General features: G+C 40.8%; 1 protein-coding gene and 1 pseudogene across 13 annotated transcripts in view; both read left to right on the forward strand.

Annotated features, from left to right (window-relative positions):
• LOC140906910 (glyoxylate/hydroxypyruvate reductase B) overlaps positions 1–7791 on the forward strand; it is a 28934-nt gene extending 21143 nt beyond the window's left edge. For 7 of the 12 annotated variants that reach the window (XM_073331821.2, XM_073331829.2, XM_073331831.2 and 4 more), the window contains one exon: positions 3–4161. In XM_073331821.2, the coding sequence (XP_073187922.2) occupies positions 3–156 (154 nt within the window). In that variant the 3' untranslated portion in view covers positions 157–4161. Of the gene's footprint in view, positions 1–2; positions 4162–4821; positions 4909–7627 lie in introns of those variants that run through there. The other 5 variants (XR_012157294.2, XM_073331827.2, XM_073331828.2 and 2 more) reach the window with 5 other exon arrangements.
• LOC140906125 (putative 2-ketogluconate reductase) lies at positions 7738–13043 on the forward strand (annotated as a pseudogene). The gene is made up of 5 exons (XR_013635273.1): positions 7738–8011; positions 10241–10275; positions 10773–11010; positions 11787–11883; positions 12317–13043. The product of XR_013635273.1 is annotated as a putative 2-ketogluconate reductase (transcript).
• The last annotated feature ends 308 nt before the right edge of the window (positions 13044–13351 follow it).

The following is a 13351-nucleotide window of genomic DNA, read 5'->3' on the forward strand; positions in this document are numbered from 1 at the left end:
AGAGATCATCCATTATTAAAACTAAAGAACATTCTCATAACTCCTCACCTTGGCATTAAAACAGACAAGGCCATTTGCATGACAACAGAGGAAGCAGTTGCAAATATATTGGCAGCTCTTAATGGTCTCCCTATCCCCAATGAAGTGTTTCCCTAGTTGATATATTAAAGGACACAGCTATAAAAGAACATTATTCTACAACTCTCCTTACAGGAATGAAGACTTGTTATTATATATGGGTGAAACCTTTGAATTGAAACCTTAGCCTTGATTTTGGTTTGCAAATAAATAATAATAGCTCTCTTATATTGCATTTTTCATCAGTAGATCACAAAGTACACTCTACAATTGAGGTCAGTATCGTTACTCCTATTTTACAGATTGGGAAACTGAGGCACAGAGAGAGGAAATGACTTGCCCAAGGTCACCCAGCCAGGAACGGAATGCAGATCTCCTCAGTCCCAGTCTAGTGTTCTATTCTCTTGTCCAAATGTAGATCCAACTGTAAATGGTTTCCATATCTTATTGTTCACTTTGTACTTTGTCACAGCTGGACACAAGCTAAATGGATCTGTGAAAACATTTACTGCTGCTGATCGTTGGTGTGTTTATAGTTCTAACAATGTTCTTTAGGGGAGATTAAATAGGGTACTCCCATAATATTTTCCAATATGTTAATTAGCTTACTTCCAAGTCTGGTGAATATGCCTGACCTTGTTGAAACCCCACCTAGTCTATCATTTTGCAGTGGCTTTTTAATATAGAAAAACAAGTTTATTCAAATCCAAGCTTTTATATATTTTAGAGCCATCAAAATATGTACTCCAGTAAACTTCAGTAGCCATTTTAAGGTGATATTATACAAGATAAAATTTCCCAAATTATGCCAGTCTCAGAGACTTTAAGAAATAGTATTTCCATAGACGAGAAAGGCAATTAATGTCTTTCAAAGGGGAAATACAGCTGGCTTTGATGGGTTTCGCACTGAATTTTGTATGTCAGTTCTTAAAGAAAATGTTTTATGAAGGCTTGCAAGAAGAAATGACTCCCATCCACACTAGCTGAGGCCTAAATAATACTTACTCATAAAACAGGAAAAGACCCTTCATTACATGTCTTCTACCTACCAATAGCCATACTTAATAAAGATATGAAAATATTGGCCAATACCCTCATGCTAGGATTAGGGAGATATCTCTCATAATTCAATATTGTCCATAATTAATTAACACAGATAGAGGCTTTGTGCTCATCTACAGATTGTCCAGTAATCTCAGAAGAGTTTTTTTATTTAATTCATTATTCCAGTGTCACCAAAACCCTCACCCATATAATATCTATGGAGACATAAAAGCCCTTTGCGTAGACAAGCCTTCTTTTTAGGTATTAAATCAGTTTGACCTTGGCAAAATGTTGATTACAATTCTGAGCCCCAAAAAACCACAGTGCTGATTATTACTAAAAATCAGCTCCTTCTGCCTCGTTTAAAGACAACAGCTAGAGATATCTCCGCTCCCCAGTGCTGTTTTTTCTTGTTATGGAACCTCTCGTAGAGATGTTTAGAAGCAGTAAACAAATAAATGTATACAAATTGGCAAGATAGAGGAAGAAGTTGCGCTGTATACAGCTGATTTGCTGACTTTTGTTGTACTCAAGATGTCTAGTCCACGCCTGCTTTATGAGATGCTTGCAAAAATATAGTAAACTATCTGGTTACAAATTAAGATCTCCGAAACCTCTGATGTCCTGCTGTGTAAGGGAGCCACATAGGAAGTCTTCATTTAAACAAGTTCCATCATGAATAAAATATCTTACAGTGCAAGTCCCTTCAAACCTCAAAAATGGATCCAGGATACATATCACCACTTAATCCATTCAACCAGGACTTACTCAGGCAGGCTAATTATCAGCAACAGCAGTGGGAAGGAGAGTCATCTTCAAGATGAAATTTCCACTGTGTTTGGAATACCAGATGTACTCATATAAATTTACCATCCTGATAAATGTTGGGTTAAGGCCTACGTAACTGGGGGTAGCATACTTTGGGATCTTTCACCACAAGATCTGACACTCTGCCTCCAGGGATAAATCTGGGCAATAGGATTCCAGCTTTTATAAAAAGAGAAAAACCCCAACAACTTGTTTTGAGTACTTTGACACTCTGTACCTCAAAGCAGCTCCCTAGACCCCCATATTCACCCCATATAATTATGATATATTTCATATAAAGCATGCCATGTTCTTACATGAATGCTATGTTCATAAGAGAAATCATGATCTGCTGAAATCCATTGTTCTGTCCAAATATGTATATCATTAGGGTGTATGAAGTTATGAGATTTTGCTGTATGGTTGTTACTGAGATGTGTTGTAAGTCTGAGAGTCTCTAATGCTAATTCTGCAGTGACAAGGACAAGGGACGTAACCAACACTTGTGCAGGTGTTGAACGATCATCACCAGTCATTGACTAGCAGGGGAATAGTAAACAAGGGATTTACAATTCAATGACAGTTGTGCAAACACCACACAATGGGGACTGCTCAACTCTGTGATTCACCAAGGCTCACCTGGGCCTGTGTCTTCCAGGCACATGGACTGAGGATATAAAATAGTGGACAGTGGGATCATGATAGGGCTTTTCTCCTCCCCCACCTATGCTGGAAGCAACAAAAATGCTGGGAAGACAAAGACTTTAGCTGAGGAGACTGGTCCCAGGCTTAGAAGGGGAAGCCTGTGTATTAAGAACTGAAACATCCAGTGGGGTGAGAAAACACTAGATCTAAACACTGTCTAGTGTAACAAGCTTTAAGATTTAGACTGCGCTCTTACCTTTTATTTTCTTTGGTAACTATCTCTGACCTTTTATGCATACCACTTATAACCACTTAAAATGTATCTGTAGTTAATAAATCTGTTTTATGTTTTACCTAAAACAGTGTGCTTTGGTTGAATTGTTTGGGAAATCTCAATTCAGGTTACAAAGGCCTGTGTGTGTTGAGGGAGAGGCGGACTGGGTTATAAACTTATACTGGTCAGGCTTCTGACCAGGGCAAAAGGGTATAGTCTGAGGTGCAAGGTTGGAGGTTTGGCAGATTTACTGGTGCCTTCCTCTGCGTGATTTCATGAGTGGCTCTGGGAGCATTCATGCAATTTAGCTGGGTGTGTTGCTCCACGTGTTGTTGTGCTGAGTGATAACAGCACCTGGAGGGATTTGCTGCTTGTAACTAGCAAAGCATTGTGAGAGACAGCCCAGGCTAGAGAGTTAAGGAAGCACAGTGGTACCCCAGTTCCAGCTTGTACCCCAGGGATCTTCTCACAAGTACTGTTCGCTAAAAATGTGTATATTTACTATTGGACATCAGAGCAAAATCCTATGCTAGACCAATGGTTTTCATTCATCAGACTTTTTGCTTACAGTACAGATCGTGGTTTACATCACACAGAAAGAAATGGTTATACATAAAAAATGGTTATACATGCTACTATACTTTTGTAAAAACTCTATAGTGTATTCCTTACCATATAGCATCAAAGACTACTTCAGCCTGTTTTCAATCTGATCTGAACCTATATTGTCTTAGTGTGTATATACAATCTAAATAATTCATCTATGTACTACTTCAAAGTGTTAGTGCTTGTGTATTGTATTACTGTTTTATTTGTTTATTACATTAGTGCAAATAAATATATCATGAGTGAAATTCTGACCCCACTGAAATCAGAGGCAAAATTCCCACTGACTTAAATGGAGCCAGGATTTCATCCCTTGGGTTTAGGTAGCAGTGTGTGAGAAGCCCTAGAAAGATCTTTGATAGAAACAAGCAATCATCATTTAAATTATCATTTAAATTAAATTGTGCACAGCACTACCTAGTACTTACAAATACAAATAGATAAGAGCATGTTAATGCACTTGTACAATACTCCCATATTGACACCTCCTTATCTATTATTGGGTGTGGACCACATCTACCTTGATTGAATTGGCCCTGTCAGCACTGGTTCTCCACTTGTAAGCTAACTCCCTTCTCTTCATGTGTCAGTATAATAATGCCTGCATCTGTAATTTTCACTCCATGCATCTGAAGAAGTGGGTTTTTTACCCATGAAAGCTTATGCCCAAATAAATCTGTTAGTCTTTAAGGTGCCACCGGCTTCCTCGTTGTTTCTCTGTGTAGTTCTTTGTTTTCCAAATGCAAACACAGCATAAATAGCAAGTCATGGGAGAGTTTGATTGGTTGGGCGTGACACTGACTGTACATGCCCTATTTGTGAATAGGTGCTCTCATGCAAGTATATAAAAAAATGCAAAGCATTCAGTTCCAAGATTAGTACGTACCCAAAATTATGTTGTCATGACACATAAAGTCTTAACAAGTCCTCTCTAAGAAACCAATTTGGAACTGGTTGCATCACAGGGCAGTGTTGTTTGGTTAATATTTCTTGACTTGTGGAGTATATTTATGTTTAATATTTTCATGCCTCTCTTGGACAAGAAGTTCTTATCCTTCTAGTCATACAGTTTAGATAATATTGATTCTACCTTTTGTGAAGCTGGCTAATGACTCAAATTTTATGTCCCTTAACTTCTTGAGATAGAGACAGCAATAAGCCCAGTGGGGACTGTCAGAAAAGATGTACTCTAACACTGTCAGCAAGCAGCCTAGATTTTCTTCCCCAGAAAACTCCTCCCTCACTCCACTCTCCTTGTGTAACAGCAGCACAGCAACTGACGCCTCCCTGTTCCTTCCAATTTTTCTGAAGGCTTGAAACTTTAACGCTGCTAACAGTCACTTTCATTCTAACTTCCTAATTCTCAGCTCTGAAGTGGATCAACTACAAAATTAGTAAAGGCAAGCTCTTCCCAGCAGCTCTCTGAAATACCTGCAGCAGGCAGCTTCAAGAAGGTACTTTTCTTTTGTTTGAAAAAGTGATAAATCATTCTGCAGCCCAGCAACCTAAACACTGTCAGCTCAGTGGCTGATAGGGCATGATGGGTGTGCACTCCTGTCTTTCACTGCCGGCCTGCTGTTGCTGTCCTATGGTGAACAACTTATTGTTGAGACGTAGAATTGTCACCAGAGGTACGCTTTGTGCAGTATACAAATATATTTAGAGAGCAGTGACTTGTCTTGAATGTCACAATCCCATTCCATTTTAAAGAGAAAAAAATCAATTCCTCCACCCACCTAGTAAGCCAGAGGTGGGCAAACTATGCCCGCAGCGGGCCACATCCGGCCTTGAGCTCCCGGCCGGGGAGGTTAGCCCCTGGCCCCTCCCCTGCTGTCCCCTCTCCCCTGCAGCCTCAGCTCACTGTGCCACCAGCGCTCTGGGTGGCGGGGCTGCAAGCTCCTGCCGGGCAGCGCGGCTGCGAGAGCCACCGGCCTGCCCCGGTGCTCTAGACTGTGTGGTGGCGTGGCTGGCTCCGGCCGGGCGGAGCGGCTGCCAGTCCTGGTGCTCTGAGTGGCATGGTAAGGGGGCCGGGAGAAGGGGGGTTGGATAAGGGGCAGGAGGTCCCAGGGGGCAGTTGAATGTGGCAGAGGTTCTGGTGGGGGGCGGTCAGGGGATGGGGAACAGGAGGGGGTTGCATAGGCGTGGGAGTCCCGGAGGGCCTGTCAGGGGGCGAGGGTATGGATAGGGGTTGGAGCAGTCAGGGCACAGGGAGCAGGGGGGGTTGGATGGGGGTGGGGTCCTGGGGGGGACGGTTAGGGGTGGGGGTCCCAGGAGAGGGCGGTCTTTGGCTAGAAGTTATTAAATTATTTAATTAAGTCAAAAAGACTTGGGCAATTATAGTAATAGAAGCACTTGTGGAGGTAACTGTACAAGAAACGGATAAACAACTCCTGGGGCCTGATCCAAACTCAGTGACATCAATGGGAGTTTTCCCACTGATTTCAATGGCCTTTGGATCAGGACCCTGTAGAAATGGCCATTTTCCAACTGGCTAAAACCTGGGAAGTGGCTGTTTACTAGTAGTTCTGGAGTGAAGAAGAGGGTGGCTTAGGACTTCTGCTAGGAGTGAGACTCAGCTCCCATTTTCCAACTGCTGGAAACCATTCCCAAACCCCAGACCGTGTCTAGACATAACGTGCCACCGCTGTTGGGTCACAATCTGAACCTTAAACCTGGGACTGGTAAGGGTAGTTGGGTGGGTCACTTCAGGAGCCTGGTGGTTGGCAGGAGGTGAGGAGTCAATTAAGGAACTAGCATGAATCAGAGAGGCCTGAGTGAATCTGCTCATGCAGGCAAGTGACTGGGGCATTTGACTGGGGCATTGCAGGAAGAGTGGGGCAGAGTAAGGCAGGATTTTTGGGACCGACCTTCAGGTTCAGAAGATCTGTGGAATTTGGGGGATGCAAGTTTCTGTTCTCTGTGGGGCAAGTCAGTCAACATTCCTTCCTCCCGCAAATAGTGCACACCTACACGCTCCTGTTGAAATAAAATAAAATAAAATAAAATAAAAGGAAGGGAATTTGTTGGTATTTAATCCCAACCCCCAAAGGAATAAAAAGTGCTAACGAAGGAAAGTTCTATACTTTGTGTGTTTTAATCTCTCCAGCCCTACCGGCTGGCTGGTTGGGAAAATTCAAGTGCTTTTAAAACTCATTTTCCAAAGTGCTAAAACTACCCATGACAGAAAGCTAGTAATTAAAGCTTGAAGTATACTTTTCAGGAAACTATGGGGTTTGGGTGGAGATTGTTGGGTTTTTGGCATTTTTGTTTGTTTCATTTTTAGTTTTTTGCAGCAGTTATAAATGCAACATACTTTTGTTTTGAAAGGCTTCTTATTTATGTGTTTAACCAACCTGGAAAAATTTTTAAACTAATCTCAGTAAATATATATGAAGTCTACAAAATGTTAAGTGAATATGGTGGGGGGTGTGTGTGTTTTTTTGCCCGGAACATAGTCCTTTTTTACTCCCTACATAAACGGGGGTTAAATTCTGTTCTCTTTCTTTAATAAGATAGCAATTGGGTTTGAATTTTAAATGATGGATCTGATTTTTCCAAAGTCAGCAGAGTCCATGCACATCAAAAGCTTGCAATGTTTTTCCCATTAAGCAAACAAAGTTAGTGACCTAAGGCACAAAGTAAATTAGAGACTGCAGTGCACCTAGTCAATAAATAACACTCTCATTAGGTTAGATGAAATCATGTCCTCAAATACTCTCATGAAAATTCACTGACTTCAGTAGGGTTGTGTAAGTGGAAGTGAATGCAGAATTTGGGCCTGTGAGCACAGAGATGTCCTTTGGCCCACAAAGCTTTGAACTGTATAGACTTTGACCCTTGAATTGATATTGTTTTACTTAATTATTTCTGTTAAATTTTATCTTGTATCTTTTCACATAGAAGTGTTTGTTAGGACAGCTATGCTATGCTATAACAGCAATGCATTCTTGCTAAAGTAATAATTGCTTCCAAACTAGACTATCCCTCTGAATAGTGCAGCAGCAGTTTTTCAAAATAATAAGACCGGGAGACTTTGGACATAAGTTTACTGTCTTTTTCTTTTCTGCCGTAACAGGGCAAGTGAAGTAAAGCCCTGCTGAACTGTTGTTTAAAACATGGCGGGAGGGGGAAACGTTACTCAGGGAAACACTTTGGGTTTGTTTCCTTTTGTAGGGCATGGAAGAGCAAGAGCTCCTTATGTGTTGATAAACACTATAGGAGGGACATACGGAGTCTATGAGGACTATGTCGAGTTTCTGAAGAAAAATTTTAACCTTACCACCATGAAGGAATTTCTTGAAAACAAAAACCATCTTAGTGAAAAGATCAAAGCTATTTATATGTGGTGGTACAAACCAGCTGCTAACCAGGAGCTTCTCCATAGTCTGCCTAATTTAAAGGTGATTGCAACCTCTGGGACAGGAGTGGATCATTTGGACTTGAAATTGATCTCCAGCTTTGGAGTGAAAGTCGCCAACACTCCCTTTGCTGTTTCCAATGCCACTGCAGATCTGGGGATGGCTTTAGTGTTGGCATCTGCCAGGAGACTAGTGGAAGGTAACCATTTAATTTTTTTCAATAAAGATCAGCATTTCAAAATATGCTATGATAAAATGTATGTTGATGCATAGTTAAAAATATAAATACACAAAATCAAGGAATGGGAAAAAGTGACAATGAATGTCTCATGGTAACGTTAGCTTGCCCACAGGGCACATATGATTTCCAAACAAAAATTTCAGGAAAATAGATATGCCTCTCCAGATACCTCTAGTTTTAGAGCTTCCCTCCCTTACCCCAGCTCATAACCACCACCCCAGACTGCTTGTTCCTTCTGCTCCTGCTTTTCCAGGCTCAACAAGAGGGAGCACTGTGCTCTGCCTTTTTGAGGCTGATGTGAATTAGCTCCATAGAAACCTTTATTCCCACTTCTGTGCCTCCTCTCTCTGCCTGCAACATATATGCAGGAGACACAATGGCAGCCAGGTGTCCTGCAGCCTCCTGGGGCTGGAGTAGATCTGGCCCCACTGAAAGCCGCCTGGTGATGATACTGCAACCTGTAGCGCACCAGCTACATTATCCAGAGTCTACAGTGTAGCTGACACAGCTATGGCATTGGTGGTGGGGCTTAGCTCCATTAGCCCCTAATGACTAGCCACCCCAAGATAGATGAAGGGCTGACAATTTCTCTTGCTTCCAGAGCCAAAGAAGACAAGATCAGGTTTGTGATGGAATTAAAACTGAGGTTAAGAGTCTTGTCCCATTCCCCACTCTCCCCCAAAGGGAGTTGCAGGGGAGGGTGAAAGGAGACATTTACTGCTATGAGCAAGAAATCAAGAGCTCTGGCTGCCAGTGTCAACATTACCCATCATGTGTTTTATTAAAAGGTAAATGTAAATATTGGTGCTCCATTGCCATGTTGACTTGTGAGCCAAAGGAAAGAAATGGGTATCTGAATGCCTGGCATCATTCCATTCCTCATGTGCTATTTTTCTTTTTTAGATTGTCAGACTGCAGTTTCCCCAAACACTGAGCATTTTGCTACTGACTAGCTAGGAGATGAAGTCACCGGGGCTACTCTTGGTAACATTGGAATGGGCAGAATTGGGTATATGGTGGCCAAGGGGGTCAAAGCTTTTGAAATGAAAATTCTTTATCACGACAGGAACCAGAGGTAAAAGTATGTCTGAACCCAGTTAGAAAATCAATTTTGTAACTGCTTGTAAAGATTACTTGTAGCTGTCATTGTCTCAAAAGTGTCATATTAGTTTATTCAGCTTGTCTCAATTTCAGGATGAGGCATAGGGACATAATGCTGTGATACCTGCAGAATTCTTGTTAAATGCCTTTTTATTATTGCTATTCTATTTTTAAATGATGAAATACATAGAACTGTTCTGAGGTTTGTTTAAAAATGTGCAGGAAGGATCAGAAATTTGCCTGCCACGCTGGTGGTCTTATACATCAGTAGTCGTCCTCAAACCTTTTGATGGTATGGCCACATCTTAATAGATTGTGGAAATAAAAGATAGTTCAATCAAACAATATTCCTGTAGCAATTATGTAGCAGTGGCCCCAAACAGAAGTAGCTAGTCTGGCTCCTTCACCTCTTCTTAGAAGCAGCTGAGCAGAAGGAGAGTTGCACCATGTGAATTGCCAGCTCTCTGTGGACCAACACTAGTCCACAGACCACAAAATAATTTCTCTCCTTGCATCATGTCTGCTGCCATGTTGCAGACACAGAAAGCAAGTGAAAATAATTTGGGTTGGGAGGGAATCCATGTTAGGACCAGAAAGCATGATCAACATCATTATTTTTACACTTTAATATTGTGGCATTGGGGCCCCATTGTGCTAGGCCCTATACAAACATATAGTACATTTATCCTAACTGAGAAACTTTACCAAGAAGATTGGACCATAGGACCTCAGACAGACCAACTACTGATGCTCTGAGAACAGCATCACTTGCTCTGGATCAAGCACAAATTCCACTGATTGACAAATGCAGAAGGAGCCTTAAAAGATATTTGTAACTAAGTTTAGTTACAGAGCATCCCAATAGGAGGAAAAACAGTCCAATAAATGTATTTAATATTTGTTCTCATTTATACTCATTCTCTCTGCTCTTGCTCCTGACTCCTTTGACACTTGAGCCTGCATTGTTCTGCTTCATGACACCAGCTTTCTCATTAAGGTGCCCTCCAATAGGTTTCCCTCAGTTCTTCTTTCTGAGCCACTGTTTCCTGTGTTATATGTCTGAACCCTTTTTTATTTAAATGGCAGCTGTCCCTATTTCCAATTTTGATGTAAGAAGGAAAGTAAGCAGAGTCCTCCAAAACAGGCAGAAATGCTATTCCCTAAATCAACTAGCAGTAAGACTCTTGCAGCAGATGTCATACTAATAATCTCTGCATGGTGTACCTGATGCTTCCTCCTGGGAAGCAGATACCCTTGTAAATACCCTTGTAAAAGCAGATACCCTAACTAAAGTAAAATAGTTTGTACACTGAGCACACTTGATGCAATGTCATTGAGAAACTAACAGATTCCTTTAATGCCATTTTATGTATGAAGGTGTTTTTTCACAGTAGAATGGCACTTTCGTACACACGTATGCCTAATATTTCTTTACAGTTTTTAAAAAGTAAAAATTTTTCTTTTCTCTTTTGAAAAGAAAGAAGTTTTGGTATGGCAGTCCTACATTGGGGTCTCATCTGCATGGTCATGCACTGAGCTGCAAACAAGTAACTAGCCAACTGAATCTCACGGATGGGGCAGCAGGGGAGTGAGAAGGTGAAATCCATTTCTGTAATAGAGATTTGAACCTCCAATATTTTCTACTTACAAGTGCAGTTCAACTTTGTTTTCCTTCAGAAAAGAGGAAGAGGAACAGGCAGTTGGAGCCATTTAGTGTAAAAAGATAGAAGACTTGCTCCAGCGGTCAGATTTTATGATGCTGGTTGTGAACCTGACACCTCAGACAGAAAAACTGTTTGGGAAGAAGGAGTTAGAACTGATGAAACCCACTGCCACTCTCATTAACATCAGCAGAGGTAAGGTACAGAATGACTGCTTACCAACCACAATGCAGTTTATCTTCAATGGAAGAGTCTCTGGGAAAAAAAATCAACTCCTGATACTAGTGTCTACACTGAAATTTTCTGTGGGAACTGTGATAGAAGGGTTGTCAAGATTCTAAATGTCTATGGACCTGATTCAGCAAAACACGTAAGCACATTTTAAAGTGCATAACTTTAAAAATGTGAGTAGTCCTATTAAATGTCAATGGACATTCACATGCTTAAAATTAAGTACATGTGTAAACGCTTTGCTGAATAGGTATGGGATTAACTCGAGTGTCTAAAGTTCTGCAGGTACTCAAGTACTCTGTTGAATCAGGGACAACAGCAGGAGATTGTCTCCTGTGAATTTAGGATTAAAGAGAGATTAAATTCTCCTGTTGCCTTTGCACAAACATAAAAAAGTTGATCCCTCACAACCTACTCTTCTAAGGGCAGGAAGTTTAATACAAAAATTGCTTATAGCCCATGTAGATTGCCTATCATTCTGGCACCAAATTCATCAAACAGGCAAAACTTTGAATTTAGCATCAATACAATGCACATTTTAAAAATCTAGATCAGATTTAAAAATCTAAATCTAGATTATAAAAAATGTTTCTTAATAAAACTCTTGCTTGTTAAACATCAGAATCAGCACTCATGTTTAAAGAGTTGGAAATCCATTTTCATTTTAAAAATGTAGCACAGAGGCATGTTTTTCTTGATTTAGTGGGGATGGCAATAAGAATATTGTTGTTCTAATCCAGGTCTCATGGTTGATCAAGATGCATTGGTGGAAGCACTTCAAAATGGGGTTATTAAGGCTGCTGCTTTGGATGTGACACACTCTGAACCTCCACCAAGGTAAAAAATGGTTAAAAGTTAAATATAAAAGAGTGTGTGTGTGTGTGTGCATGGGCATATATAGTTTAAACTAAGTGTGTGTATGTGAATATATGAATGAGAATAGTTGCATTATGTTTTATGTATATACATTCCCATTGAAATCAATGGGACTACTCAGGTATGTAAATATTAAACAGAACAGAGGCCTTGGAGCCCAATCATGTAGTCCTTAGACAAACAAAACTCAAACTGACTTCTTTGCGCGTTTTGCTGCATAAAAACTGCATGCAGTAGCTTGAATTCCACTCTGTATATGCTTGACTCAAGCAATTATTTCAAATCCATATTAACACTCTTGTTTCCCCTCAGATCTTTATAATAAAAAGAATAAATAAAATAGCTCTGAACCTCATCTCTACTTTTTCTATTGTTTTTTCTGCCCCTCCTCCAGGCACCATCCTTTGTTAAAATTAAACATTCTTATAACTCCTCACATTGGAAGTGCTACTACAAGTGTTCGTCGGCTCATGATGCAGAATATGATTGAAAGCATATTGGCTGCTCTTAATGGTCTCCCTATCCCTAATGAAGTGATTCCCTGAAGTGCCGTGCATTTGGCAAAACTTTAAGGTTTATGATAAGAAGAATAAACTGTAATTTGACACCTATTTACTCTATGTAATTATTTCAAATCTGTCAGATAGACACGATGTAGAAGTAACATGTTTGGTTTACATTTATTTTGACTTAATCACAACAGAAATTCTGCCTGAAAAATTATGGAGTATTTCATCCTGAGCCCTAAAGCAAAAATGATTAATTCAGAAGTAGGCACAGGCTGAGTCTAGCTTTGCGTGTACGTTATTTTGAATGTGTCCTTAAAGTTGTTCTACAGCCCTGTGCTCCATCAGAGAAATGAAAACTTCAATAAAGTGACACCATATTCTAGTGCCTTTTACAAGACAAACTACACTCCAAAGCAAAACGTAGACAATATATTCTTAATAAAGGGCCAGACTGAATGTTGCCCGTAGGTCATAATAAGGGACCGTACTTGTGATGTGCCACCCCAGGAGCAGTGCACAGGAGTTATGACAGCGGCAGGGCTTCTTCCCAGCCAGTTTCTCCCTTGCTACCTTAACATTGTTTCCTCTCTGCATTGGCTGAGCTCCACTGCTTGATGCATTGAGGGAAGAACAGGAAAGGCTTTACTATTTCACATGCCTCCCTGTCCATCATCAGCACAGCAGTCAAGCAGTAGCAGACCTTCAGTGCCAGTGCACAGGGGAATAAGGGGGCACCTGATGCCCTTGTCCCCCTTTATTCCCATGCATGTGTGTGTGTAGGGAAAGGAACTGATGGATAGGTGCACTTTATAAATCTATTTAGATACAATGAAATCATGATGGTCCCGCCATCGCCCACAGAAATGCAGCCAGCTCTGGGGTGGAATTCGGCGCAGTGTGATCAGTGAACAGACTGCTCA

This window comes from Lepidochelys kempii, chromosome 2 (assembly GCF_965140285.1).
Source record: "Lepidochelys kempii isolate rLepKem1 chromosome 2, rLepKem1.hap1, whole genome shotgun sequence".
NCBI lineage: Eukaryota > Metazoa > Chordata > Testudines > Cheloniidae > Lepidochelys > Lepidochelys kempii.